The 12,505-nt window shown below is 41.9% G+C and overlaps 1 protein-coding gene across 1 annotated transcript; it reads left to right on the top strand.

Annotated features, from left to right (window-relative positions):
* Window positions 1-10,254: 10,254 nt before the first annotated feature.
* Window positions 10,255-11,574, top strand: MC4R (melanocortin 4 receptor). Its single transcript, XM_056106966.1, has one exon. It carries the CDS (start codon window positions 10,281-10,283, stop codon window positions 11,304-11,306), a length of 1,026 nt encoding a protein of 341 aa, XP_055962941.1. The 5' UTR covers window positions 10,255-10,280; the 3' UTR covers window positions 11,307-11,574.
* Window positions 11,575-12,505: the final 931 nt, after the last annotated feature.

Genomic DNA, 12,505 nt, shown 5'->3' with positions numbered 1-12,505 from the left:
AACATGCCTGATCTAATTAAAAGTACAACTTACAACCAGACTAAAATTATTAGAAAATTTGGCAGTCTAAATATTCCCCAGCATAGATCTTACAACCATTCTATTGCACAGCGGGTAGGGCATTCGCCTTACAAGCGGCCAACATGGCCGACCTGAGTTCGATTCCTCCGCCCCTCTCGGAGAACCCGGCAAGCTACCGAGAGTATTCGATATGCCAGACACAGTAACAACAAAGTCTCCAATGGAGACGTTACTGGGCCCGCTCGAGCAAATCGACGATCAATGGGAGGGCCTTTACCTTTACCTTTATTCTTTTTCTAAAAGACAATTTTCTAATATAATGAAGATAATATTGGCCAAGAAATTATTTTAGTGTAAGCAAATGTCTTTTACTGTGTTTTTCTTTTTGTCTTATTTTTTGTTTACATCTTCTTGAAGATAGAAAAATTATGGGTTTTTGAAAATTTTATCAAAATAAAGAGGCATAAATAAACCTAATTAACTGATTCTACAAATGATATTTTGTGTTGTAGTATTTCTTCTGATGTGCTAGTAGAAAATACAAAATGTTTGAGTCATTGTGTACCAGGAAGTCTCTACATTTTCATTCTTTAGTGTCCAAGTCAGTTTCAGAGCTATAAATGTAGTAAATAGAAACACACTAAGAAACAGGGAGAAGAATTTATTAAAAATGTTTTTAATAAGTGGGGTAAGGGAAGTTAGGTTAGAAAAGGGACCACTATGCCAGTGGGGAATTCTCACTCTGGACAAGAACTAGGTACTGAAAAGAGGTAATGCAATGAGTGTGGTGATACCCTTTCAGTGAAAGTATTACAAACCACAGTGCCTAAAAGGAACAAAGAAAAATGCCTGCCATAGAGGTATGCTGGGGGGAGAAGGAGGAGGAGAAGAAAAACGAGGAATCTTGGTGGAGGTAACAGGTGAAGGAATAGTGATTGAACATTGTAAGACTGAAAATCAATCACAAGCAACATTGTTTCTCAATAGAAAAATTAAATAAAGATAATTTAAATTTTTTTTACTCTTGGAAGCTAAACATAAACTAATTAAATACAAAAGGATCTTCCATTTCAAAAATAAACTGCTTGTTAAAAATACCTTATCTCTGAAGCAAAACAAAGATATATAGTAAGTGAACAACTAATGGTCAACAACAAAACTAGAGTTTAACCAGGTCAATGGGTGAGGGTAATCTGGCATACTGGTGCTGGGTGTGGTCCTAGAACAGTGTCTGCATGTAACTATCATCAAAATATTTTGGGGTGGAAAGCAATTCTATACTGTCTGAAACATTTCAAACGGTGGATCTCCAGCATATTCCAGGAAATCCCATTGCTGCCCACCTACCTGGAGTCTGTGTTCCCTTTTCTAGCTTATTAAACACATGTTCTGTCTTCCCCAACAAATAAAATATTAACAAAAGTCACCTAATTGAGTCTGCAGAGGAAACACCTTACCTCTGAGAAAATTTTATAATGTTCATTTTAAGCCAAAGAACACATTATACTCTCAATTTAACAGATATTTGGAAAGAGTGATAAGACAAACTATTTTTCACATCACATATATCGCCTCCTGGAGTTAAATAAGACATGAAGATCTCATTTTAAATGATAAATAGCTCGATTGAAAAGAACCACCAACTTGATTAAAATTTCATTAGAAGATCCCATGTACCAGAAGACTCATTAACCCTACTCCTAGAAATTTAGTGAGACAAGTAAGTTCTTATGCTTATACAGATATACAAATGTTTATAGCATCTTTATTCATAGTTGAGAAAAAATTGCAATAAAAATCTTTCAACCAAAATTCACCGGATGGATAAACCACCATTGGAATATCCATGTAATGGAACACTAACCAACAGCAAAACGTTGGTTATAACACTTTACAGTAACTCTATTTTACTTTAAAATTTGCTTGCATGTAAATTATCTTTCTATCTATGTATATTTACATACGTTTCCTAAAAATCAGTAAAACCATGCAAAACATCTAGGGATTATGGAGTAAATGATTGAAAACAACACTTATACTTCACCAATGATGCATTTAAAAATTAGGAATCGAACAAAATCCCTGGAATCATTTTGTGCATTTAATATTAAAACTATAAAGGCCAGAGAGATAGTATAAAAGAGAGGAAACTTGTCTTACAGAAGACAGCCAACCTGGGTTCCATTCCCAGCACCACAGCCCTGAGCACTTTCAGAAGGAATTCATGAGCACATAGTGAGGAGCAAACCCTGAGCACTGTCAGGTGTAACCCAAAAAATAAAAATGAAGTATATACATAAAAGTATACAGATATGGCCCTTTATCTAGGAAATATCTACAGTTTGCTTGCGTTTCACAAAGAATACAGTTTATGGGTCATTGTGAAAGAGGATTATTTGACATCTCACAACTCATGACATCAGATGGGAAAGTTGTGCTTCTGTCTTAAATCCTGCCAAACTCCTTCTACAGTTCTGACTGGTCTGGTTGATGAAAGAGATGAAATGAGAAAACACACACAAAAACTGTCCGAGCTTTAGGGTTGCCTGAGCAGACACAGTGAGTGCACAGGCTGGTCATTTATTCTATACAATAATCACTCTCCTACCATCATTCCCAACACATAAGTTATTGTTCAAGTTGACAGAGGCGTGAAGAACCTTTAGTAAACACAGCCCAATTCAATGTTGCATGAAGAACTGAGACTCAGATAGCCAATTTTTCAGAGACAATCATCAGGCCCCCTTAAAGCCTGAAATAACGTTGTGACAGTTGCCCATTCTGTTTTTGCTCATGTTTCCCTCTACATCTAGAAGACCCTGAACAGCTTTATTCTCTTCTTTTCTGGGCGCATTTTTTAAAATTTAAAAAAAAAAATTTTTTTTTATTAGTGAAACACCATGAGGTACAGTTGTAGATTTACAATTTTTTGTGCTTGTGTTTGATTATACAATGATCAGATACCCATCCCTCCACCAGTGCCCATTTTCCACCACCATGGATAATATCCCCCCAACCCCCATCCCCCCATCCCCCCCTGCCTCTGTGGCAGGGCAATCCCCTGTGTTCTCTCTCTCCGTTTGGGTGTTGTGGTCTGCAAAAGAGGCGTTGAGTGGCAAACATGTTCAGTCCATAGTCCACTTTCGACATGCATCTCCCCTCCTGGGAGGATCCTCCAAACACCCTTTATTTGGTGCTCCCTTCTCTATCTGAATTGCCCTTTCCTCTAGAATGCCCGACTGGCCACTAAGCTATGGAGTAATCCTCCTGGTGCTGATCTCAGCTATTCTTGGGTATTGCTCGAGGTAAAGGTAAAGGCCCTCCCGTTGATCGTCGATTTGCTCGAGCGGGCCCAGTAATGTCTCCATTGGAGACTTTGTTGTTACGTGTCTGGCATATCGAATACTCTCGGTAGCTTGCCGGGCTCTCCGAGAAGGGCGGAGGAATCGAACTCGCGTCGGCCATGTTGGCCGCGTTTAAGGCGAACGCCCTACCCGCTGTGCTATCGATTCTTGGGTATTAATCTCCTATTTTGTTACTTTATATCCCCCAGATGAATGCAATCTTTCTATGTCTATCCCTCTCTTTCTGACTCATTTCGCTTAGCATGATACTTTCCATATTGTACCACTTGTATGTAAATTTCATGACTTCATCTTTTCTAACAGCTACATAGTACTCCATTGTGTAGATGTACCAAAGTTTCTTTAACCAGTCATCTGTTCTTGGGCATTCAGGTTTCTTCCAGTTTCTGGCTATTGTAAAGAGGGCTGCAATGAACAAACAAGTGCAGATGTCACTTCGACTATACATTTTTGCCTCTCTGGGATATATTCCCAGGAGTGGTATTTCTGGGTCAAATGGGAGCTCAATTTCTAATTTTTTGAGAATTGTCCATACTGTTTTCCAGAAGGGCTGAACCAGTCAACATTCCCACCAACAGTGAAGTCTGGGCGCATTTTTGCTTCCCATTTATTTGTGTGACATAAACTGTTTTTGCCCTTGGGGGTTGGATTTTTGTTTGGGGAACAATCTTGCACATGCTTCCTAATTAATGCAGAGACTAAGAAAACTGGTAAATGTTTGAAGTTGTGATGCGGTGTTCCCTTGGCTCACCAAGATGCAATTTTCCATGTTCACCATATTTATATTGCATTTCTTGCCAAAATCATCAATGCACAAAGTCTACCTTAGGTTCAAAACATCTACTAAAACAAATTTGCAGTTTTGAAATAAAGTTATAGGCCACTTGAAAAATGGAAGTGGGAGAAAGTGAAAAGGAAGCAAGTTAATCAAGGCATATTATTTTTGCTCTACAAGAGAGAGATTTCAGACACTTTATATAATCTGGAACTTCTCGAATCATTGAGCTTGCAATATTTTCCAAAGTTATTTGATCTTGGAATCTTTCCTTTAATTCTGAGGTGCAAAATCCATGAATATATCTTAATAGAAAGATTTCAGGAAGCTGAAGAGATCATTCAAAAGACCAGAGAGTATGCTGTGCACGTTGGTGTTCCAGGGTTGATCTACTGCATGCATCACTGACCACTGCCCACTCCTAATCAAGGAGCTGAGAAAAGCCTCCTTCCAACAAAATCAATACTGCCATCCAAAAATAAAAACCATTTAAAAAGCAAGATTCTACAAATCTTTAATACCTCTCTTTTGTAATGTTTTATATTTATCTGGGGAGAAATTTAAAACAGGGATATTTCTCAGAAAGTAATATCTATGTTCTAACTCAATTTTGTGTGTATTCAAGGAAACGCGTCTTGAATAAACCTTCAAAATATCATGAATGTGTCTAACATTGCTGGTTGTATTTCTTCTGACTCATAGAAAACTAAACTATGGTAACAATTAAAAGGCCTCCTTGGAGATGATAACACACCATCTTTTCAGCTTGATTAACCACACAATCAAGGCTTTATAAATCTACCACAAATAATTTAGCTTCAGATTTCAAATGAATATGGTATTCCAAAATTTCTTTGTGATTATGTTCATAAATAAAACTCTTGTGAAAAGCAAAAAAAAGAGCAATTAACATTCATTTTAACTACTGATTTTTACTCACTGTATCATTGTGATCCCGTTGTGCTCAAGCGGGCACCAGTAACATCTCCATTCATCCCTGTCACATGCTAATGTATCCCGATGGCATATTGGGGGTTCTTCAGGGTCAGGGAAATGAGGACCATCACTGTTAACTGTTTTTGGCATATTGAGTATGCCACAGGTAGCTAGCTTGCCAGGCTCTGCCGTGCGGGCGGGATACTCACAGTAGCTTGCCAGGCTCTCCAGGAGGGATGGAGGCTTTTGGGGCAACCTCTAGTCACCTTTACAGGTGTTCCCAGTCAGGCATATATGCGGGTAGGATACTTTTGGTAGCCTTCCAGGTTCTCTGAGAGTGAAAACTAGACAATAAAAGGTATAGAGGCCACAAATGCAGCTGCACGCTTCCAGGAGCTTGGATGTAGAGTCTCTGGATCTTGGTTATTGGTGAGATTACACAGCAGTTGGTGGGTGTAAATGTCTAGCTACTGGAAGATAGGGGATCTAGGTGGAGAAGGCCCAGTCCCCATCCGAGCAGGAGATATCAGTCCCGGGTCCCGCACACCTGGGTTCCTCTGCCAGTTCCTTCAAGTGTGAGGCTCATCTGAGCATGTGGAGAGTGGTCTTAGCATGGCTGTGGCTGGGTTCCAGAGGTCTTCAGCTGCTGGGGCTCTGCTGGGGGCTGGGAGGGAAACTCAACCCGCCCTTCTCCAAGGGGCCCTGGTGAGGACAGCCAAGCATGAGGGCAGGAGACTCTGCCTTTTATTCACTATTTTCTCTAAATAGATATCTTTCTTCCATACAAATTTCCACGCAATTCCTTTTACTTCTGTTTTGGTAGGCAAAATTTATATATATGAAATTATCACAAATCACAAATCATCCTGTTATTCATCAATTGCCTCGAGCAGACCCCAGTAATGTCTCCTTCATCCTAGCCCTGAGATTATATTCAAGGCTCTTTAGGAGAATGAGACCCATCATTGTTACTGGTATTTGGCATATTGGGTATGCCACGGGGAGTTTGCCAGACTCTGCCGTGTGGGCAGACTACATTCGGTAGCCTGCTAGTTTGTCCAAAGTAGGAATGAGATAATAAGATGTCATAATAAGACATAATAAGACTGCACTGTTCTCTTCCGGGATCTGGTTTTTATAGCCTCTGAGTCTTGGCCGTTGATGGGATTACACGGCGCCAGGGGGCCAGGTGGTGGGTGTGACCCACGCCTACTGTAATTTGGAGGATCTGGGTGGAGGATGCTCGACTCCAATCCGAGTAGGCTTGGAGATCTCGGCCCCGGAACCTGCGTGACTTTGTCCCTCTGCCAGTACCTTCATGTGTGCGGAGAGTGGTCTCAGCATGGTGGTGGCTGGTCCTGGAGGTCTTTGGCTGCCGGAGCAGTCTCCTGCCCCCGCGCCTGGCTGTCCTTGCCGGGGCCCCTTGGAGGGGAGCGGATTGAGCTTTCCTCCCCGCCCCGACCAGGGCTCCAGCAGCCAAAGACCTCCAGGACCAGCCACCACCATGCTGAGACCACTCTCCGCACACATGAAGGTACTGGCAGAGGGACAAAGTCACGCAGGTTCCGGGGCCGAGATCTCCAAGCCTACTCTGATTGGGGCCGAGCATTCTCCACCCAGATCCTCCAAATTCCAGTAGACGGGGGTCACACCCACCAACTGGTCCCCTGGCGCCATGTAATCCCATCAACGGCCAAGACTCAGAGACTATATGAAAATATATGTGTATATATAAAAATATATGTACATATATTTATATACACATATATATAGAGAGAAAGACCCCTCTCTCGTTCATGGGTTGCAAATATTTTTTATATTACACTTTGTTAATTGTTTCTCTTGTAACTCTGAAATCTTTGAGTTTGAATGGTGTCACTTCTCGATTTCTTTTAGTTTTTTTCTGCCTTTTTACTGTTAAATCAAAAAATATTTTGTCAATATCATTGCCAATAAATTATCATTAAATGGCTATAAAACTTCAGTTATACAAAATAAATGAGTACTAGAGACCTTTCCTGCATTGTAGTATCTACATTTATATCATGTCCTTTAAAAAAATGTACTTTTAAAGCTAAAATTAGTTTTGAAATTTTGGTAAAGCAACATGATTTACAAAGTACCGTAGAGTTTTAGACACATAGTGTTGAGTACCCATCCCAACACCAGTGTCAATTGCCTGTCACCAATAGTCCCAGGTTTCCTCCCATACCACATCCCCTTGCAGCCCTGTTCTACTGACAGGCACCTTTTAAAATTTGGTATTAAAGTCTCTTGATTTCAGTGTTGTTGATTCTGTGGTGTGGATATTTGACTCTATCATTTCTATCATTCCATAAACCACCTTTGCACGTTAATCCCCTTGATCTGGCCCCTATTGCCTCTCACCTGTTCCTTCTCTCCCCTTCCTTCCATTCTATTTCTCTCCTTCTCCTCCCTAGACTCTGGAGACAAGGATTATCTGAGCATTCCCCTTTAACACATTACATCCTCTCATCCAGTTATCCTAAATATCACATATAAGTTTTACTATCCTATGCTTTTTTTCTTCTTTTGACTTATTCCATTCCACATGATGTCTTCCAGCTCCATCCATTTTTCAGCGAATTGCATGATTCAATAATTCCTTACAGATCCACAATATTTCATTGTGTATCTATTTTGTGTTTTTTATGTTTTGTTTTGTTTTTCTTCTTTTTGTGCCCGGCAAGCTACCGAGAGTATTCGATATGCCAAACACAGTAACAACAAAGTCTCCAATGGAGACGTTACTGGGCCCGCTCGAGCAAATCGACGATCAACGGGAGGGCCTTTACCTTTTACCTTTACCTTTTTGGGTCACACTCGGTAATGCACAGGGGTTACTCCTGGCTCTTCACTCAGGAATTACCCCTGGAGGAGCTCAGGGGACCATAAGGGAAGCTGGGAATCGAACCCAGGTCGGCCGTGTGCAAGGCAAATAACCTACCCGCTGTGCTATCACTCCAGCCCCATGCCACGTTTTTATGATCCACTTTTCTGTCATTGAATATCTAGGTTGATTCCAAATTTTAGCTATTGTACTGAGTACTGCAATGAATAATGGAGTACATACATCCTTTTGAATAACTTTTTTTTCTCTCCCGGGAATAGGTACATCAAAGTGGAATTTCTAGGTCACTCGGGAGCTCAATTCTGAGTTTATTGAGAATGTTCCACACTGTTTTCAATAGGGGTTGGACCAGACAACATTCCCACCAGCAGTGAATGAGAGTTCCTTTTCACCACATCCTCATCAATAGAGATTGAGCCCAGTATTTTTGATATAAGCCATTCTTTTACTTCTACTTTGGTAGGCAAAATTTATATATATATGAAAATATGTGTATATATATGAAAATATATGTACATATATTTATACACATATATAGAGAGAAAGACTTGTCTTTCATTGTCTTCTTGAATCGTTTAAGAGGGGGATCAAAAGAGAGTGCAGTGGCCTAAGGTACGTGACCAGCAAGCATAAGGCTGCAAGTTCAAATCCTGATGTCAGCTCTCAAATACTGGGGGAATTCTAACAGCCCAACTGTCTGAGGATTTCCAGTGAGTGAAAAAAAAAATAAAAATATTCTAGGAAGATAACTCTTGTGTCAAGTATTCTTATAAAAATAAACCTAAGCATAAAATATACAAGAATATTTTTAGAGTAGATGAATGTGTCTAATAATCTGATCCTGATAATGATGTTGTGGCTATACGTGTATGACTGAATTTATTCAAATGCATGCTTTAGATACTTGCCAGTTTTTATAAATGATTAAGTAAATAACAGAAACCATAGTCTGGTTATTGATATTTACTTTTCTGAGCTCAGAGAAAATACAGTTTGCATCAGTACTTTATGGCTATTATTGCTATTGCTATTATTATTACTATATTTTGGGGACCCCTCTGCTGGCTCAGGACTTGATCTTGTCTCTGTTTCAGGGATCACTTCTGTTGGGGCTCGCTTGGGGACTATCTAAATGTGCTGCTGGGGATGAAATCCCACTTAAGGCAAGTACCTCCCCCACTCTGCTACCTAATTGGCTCCTGAATTTTAAATATTGTGAATAAAAATGAAACTTTTTCTAGTCTGGACAAAAATAAAGCTTTTCATATCAGATCTGTGCGCCCAAAACGTAAAATCCTTTTGGAGCCCTTTGCTAAATTTTAGCTGCTACATAGACCCTTCATTCAGCGCTGGCTCTACCTGTATGCTAGCAAATATTCTCCCTGTGTTGCAGACATCATGAATTCAAGCATTACTGCCTGAGCTGAGTACTCAATTCAAAGAAATCCAGAGAGTAATACTGGCAGTGCATCTATTTCAGGACAGAGGATGAAATTTTTTTTTACTTCATTTTACACACACACACACACACACACACACACACACACACACACACACACACACACACCTATCTCTAGCAGGTGCAGGATGAATGAAGCCTGGCTGCCTCACGAGGGCTCGTGATATCAGAGACTATTCCGTAGGGACCAAGTTGTACTCCTTGAAAACGTGGCAAGGGAAACGTAGACTGGTCCAGGCTCTGGAGCGCGCCTCTGAATCAGCTGTGCCCGCGATTTGTACCTCGGGGCATCACTGGGTGTCTCCGTGCTTCCACTACCCTGGGATTGGTCCGGAGGAAGGAGGGGAGGAGCCGCTCGGTATCTATTTTTCCTCCCCGCCCGCACACATCTGAGAGAGCAGTCTCAGCTCCGCACTCTCCAGCAGTGCTTCAGGTTGGGAACTGCCTTCTTGGAGGAGCAGAACTGACTGGGGAGTCGCGGGAGCATCTGCCGGGGAACAGCGTTTGCAAAGAACTGCACGCATCCGGCTCAAGTTCAAGCAGAAGCCAGAAACGCAGGAAAGCGAGCCGCAGACTCTTTTTCACGGAAAAGAAACACTTTGAAGCCTGAGATTTTGCAAGCCATGAGGAGCCGAGCGTGCAGGTGACTTGCCAGAGACTTACAACTCCGTCCCTGCACCTCCGGAGCAGGTGGCCCCGGCTGACCACAGGCATGCTGGTCTCAGCCTGCAAACTTTCAGACTGCTGAAGACTTGGGGGACCGATCCTGCCTCTACGCATCTCTCGTCGCATCCCGGGGTCGTCAGCCGTCGCCGGGCGGCGCGGGGGAGACCGGAGCCCACCTGGTCCAGGATGAACCCCGCTCCGCACCACGGAATGCACACCTCCCTCCACTTCTGGAACCACAGCGCTTACGGCGGCGGCGGCGGAGGAGGAGGAGGAGGCGCGCGCGGCAACGCCAGCGACGCGCTGGGGAGAGCCAAGGCGGACTCAGGGTGCTATGAGCAACTTTTTGTCTCTCCCGAAGTGTTCGTGACCCTGGGGGTCATCAGCCTGTTGGAGAACATCCTGGTGATCGTGGCGATCGCCAAGAACAAGAACCTGCACTCGCCCATGTACTTTTTCATCTGTAGCCTGGCGGTGGCTGATATGCTGGTGAGCGTTTCCAACGGCTCCGAGACCATCGTCATCACCTTGCTGAACAGCACGGACACGGATGCCCAGAGCTTCACGGTGAATATCGACAATGTCATCGACTCGGTGATCTGTAGCTCCTTGCTGGCGTCCATCTGCAGCCTGCTCTCCATCGCCGTGGACAGGTACTTCACCATCTTCTATGCGCTCCAGTACCATAACATCATGACAGTCAAGCGCGTGGGCATCATCATAAGTTGCATCTGGGCCGCTTGCTCGGTGTCCGGGATCCTGTTCATCATTTACTCGGACAGCAGCGCTGTGATCATCTGCCTCATCACCATGTTCTTCACCATGCTGGCTCTCATGGCTTCTCTGTACGTCCACATGTTCCTCATGGCCAGGCTCCACATTAAGAGGATCGCCGTCCTCCCGGGCACAGGCACCATTCGCCAAGGGGCCAACATGAAGGGCGCCGTCACCTTGACCATCCTCATCGGAGTCTTTGTGGTCTGTTGGGCTCCGTTCTTCCTCCACTTAATTTTCTACATCTCCTGCCCCCAGAACCCGTACTGTGTGTGTTTTATGTCCCACTTCAACTTGTACCTCATCCTGATCATGTGCAATTCCATCATCGACCCTCTCATTTATGCACTTCGGAGCCAAGAGCTGAGGAAAACCTTCAAAGAAATCATCTGTTGCTACCCTCTGGGGGGGCTTTGTGATTTGTCTAACAGATATTGAGTGGACACTGAGATGCCGGAAGCATGCCTACGAGGGTTTCCTCTTGTACCCCCTGAACTGTGTGCTTTCTCTTATGTGTGCAGCACTCGCTGAGACTGTGGCCTGAACTTAAGTGGATGAATTATAATATAAATAAATGCTTTATCTCTGTGTTTTGTGAATGCCATGCTGCGCTTTGGCTGTAAAATGTTTATCCATCTTATACATTGAAAGCTCTGTAAAACTGTAAATTCATAAGAAATAAGAAAAGATCTGAATTAAAGTTTAACAATGTCTCGTTCTCGTTATTTTTACGGATTTGGCAGTTGGTTTTGTCATTTAAAAGTCACAACCTCTTTAAATATAATCTAATAAACGGTCTCTCCCATTATATACAACAACCTTTGAAATGCAAAAGTCTGGTTCTAGCACCATTCAAAACAGATGTTTAGTCATTTAAGGCAGCTGAAATGTCAAGAGCTACTTTTATAAAACTTTTGTTCTTCTTGTGCATAAGTAGAAATGAAACTTATATTAAGTGTAAGACAGCTACTGAAAAAAAAAGTGAGATTTTTAAGTCAAAAAACTCTTGTGTTTTTCAGACAGATAAATTTACCTATGAAAGTGGTTTTGATATTACATATATAGAATACAGTTTGGGAGTAAAAAAAAGTGATGATTGGGATTAACTAAAGTTAACAATCAAACTAAACTTCCAGACACAAAACTATTTAATATATTCAGTGAATGAGGAGTCAGTATCTGCTGAAATATACAGAGAAGTGGGTATTGCCCGAGAGATACAATTTTCTAAAGAAATCTAAGATTAGTTCTTACATTTGTCACATGAAAGTACGTGATGCTTTCTTATTGCTTTCTGTTGTCATTGTTGGACTGAAGTCATGTCCTCAGTATCAGCCCATATTTGTAAATATCTGACATAAGGGAATCTCAGACACATTTTAGAGATCGAATAGTGTTTTACTCCAAAATGATCCATAGATGTGGACACTGAGTAACAAAACCTGCATTTCCCTATCATGTGTACTTTAAAGAGAGAGAAAGCACATAGGAGGTTCAAGGTTACCAGCAAAGTATCTCTGGTTTAAAATTCAGTGTCTTCAAATATTTAGAGGCAGATAAAATATGCCCAGGTACTTCTTAGTACAAGTATGCATATTTTGCACATTGACAATAAGCCCTAAGAAACAAGTTTTACA

The sequence above is a fragment of the Sorex fumeus genome, unplaced genomic scaffold, assembly GCF_029834395.1.
Source record: "Sorex fumeus unplaced genomic scaffold, SorFum_2.1 ptg000151l, whole genome shotgun sequence".
NCBI classification, from domain to species: domain Eukaryota; kingdom Metazoa; phylum Chordata; class Mammalia; order Eulipotyphla; family Soricidae; genus Sorex; species Sorex fumeus.
This window is presented reverse-complemented; position numbering and strand designations above follow the sequence as displayed.

What these genes read in the sequence shown, in the direction of transcription:
- MC4R (XM_056106966.1), top strand. Translation starts at nt 10,281, where the DNA reads ATGAACCCCGCTCCGCACCACGGAATGCACACCTCCCTCCACTTCTGG.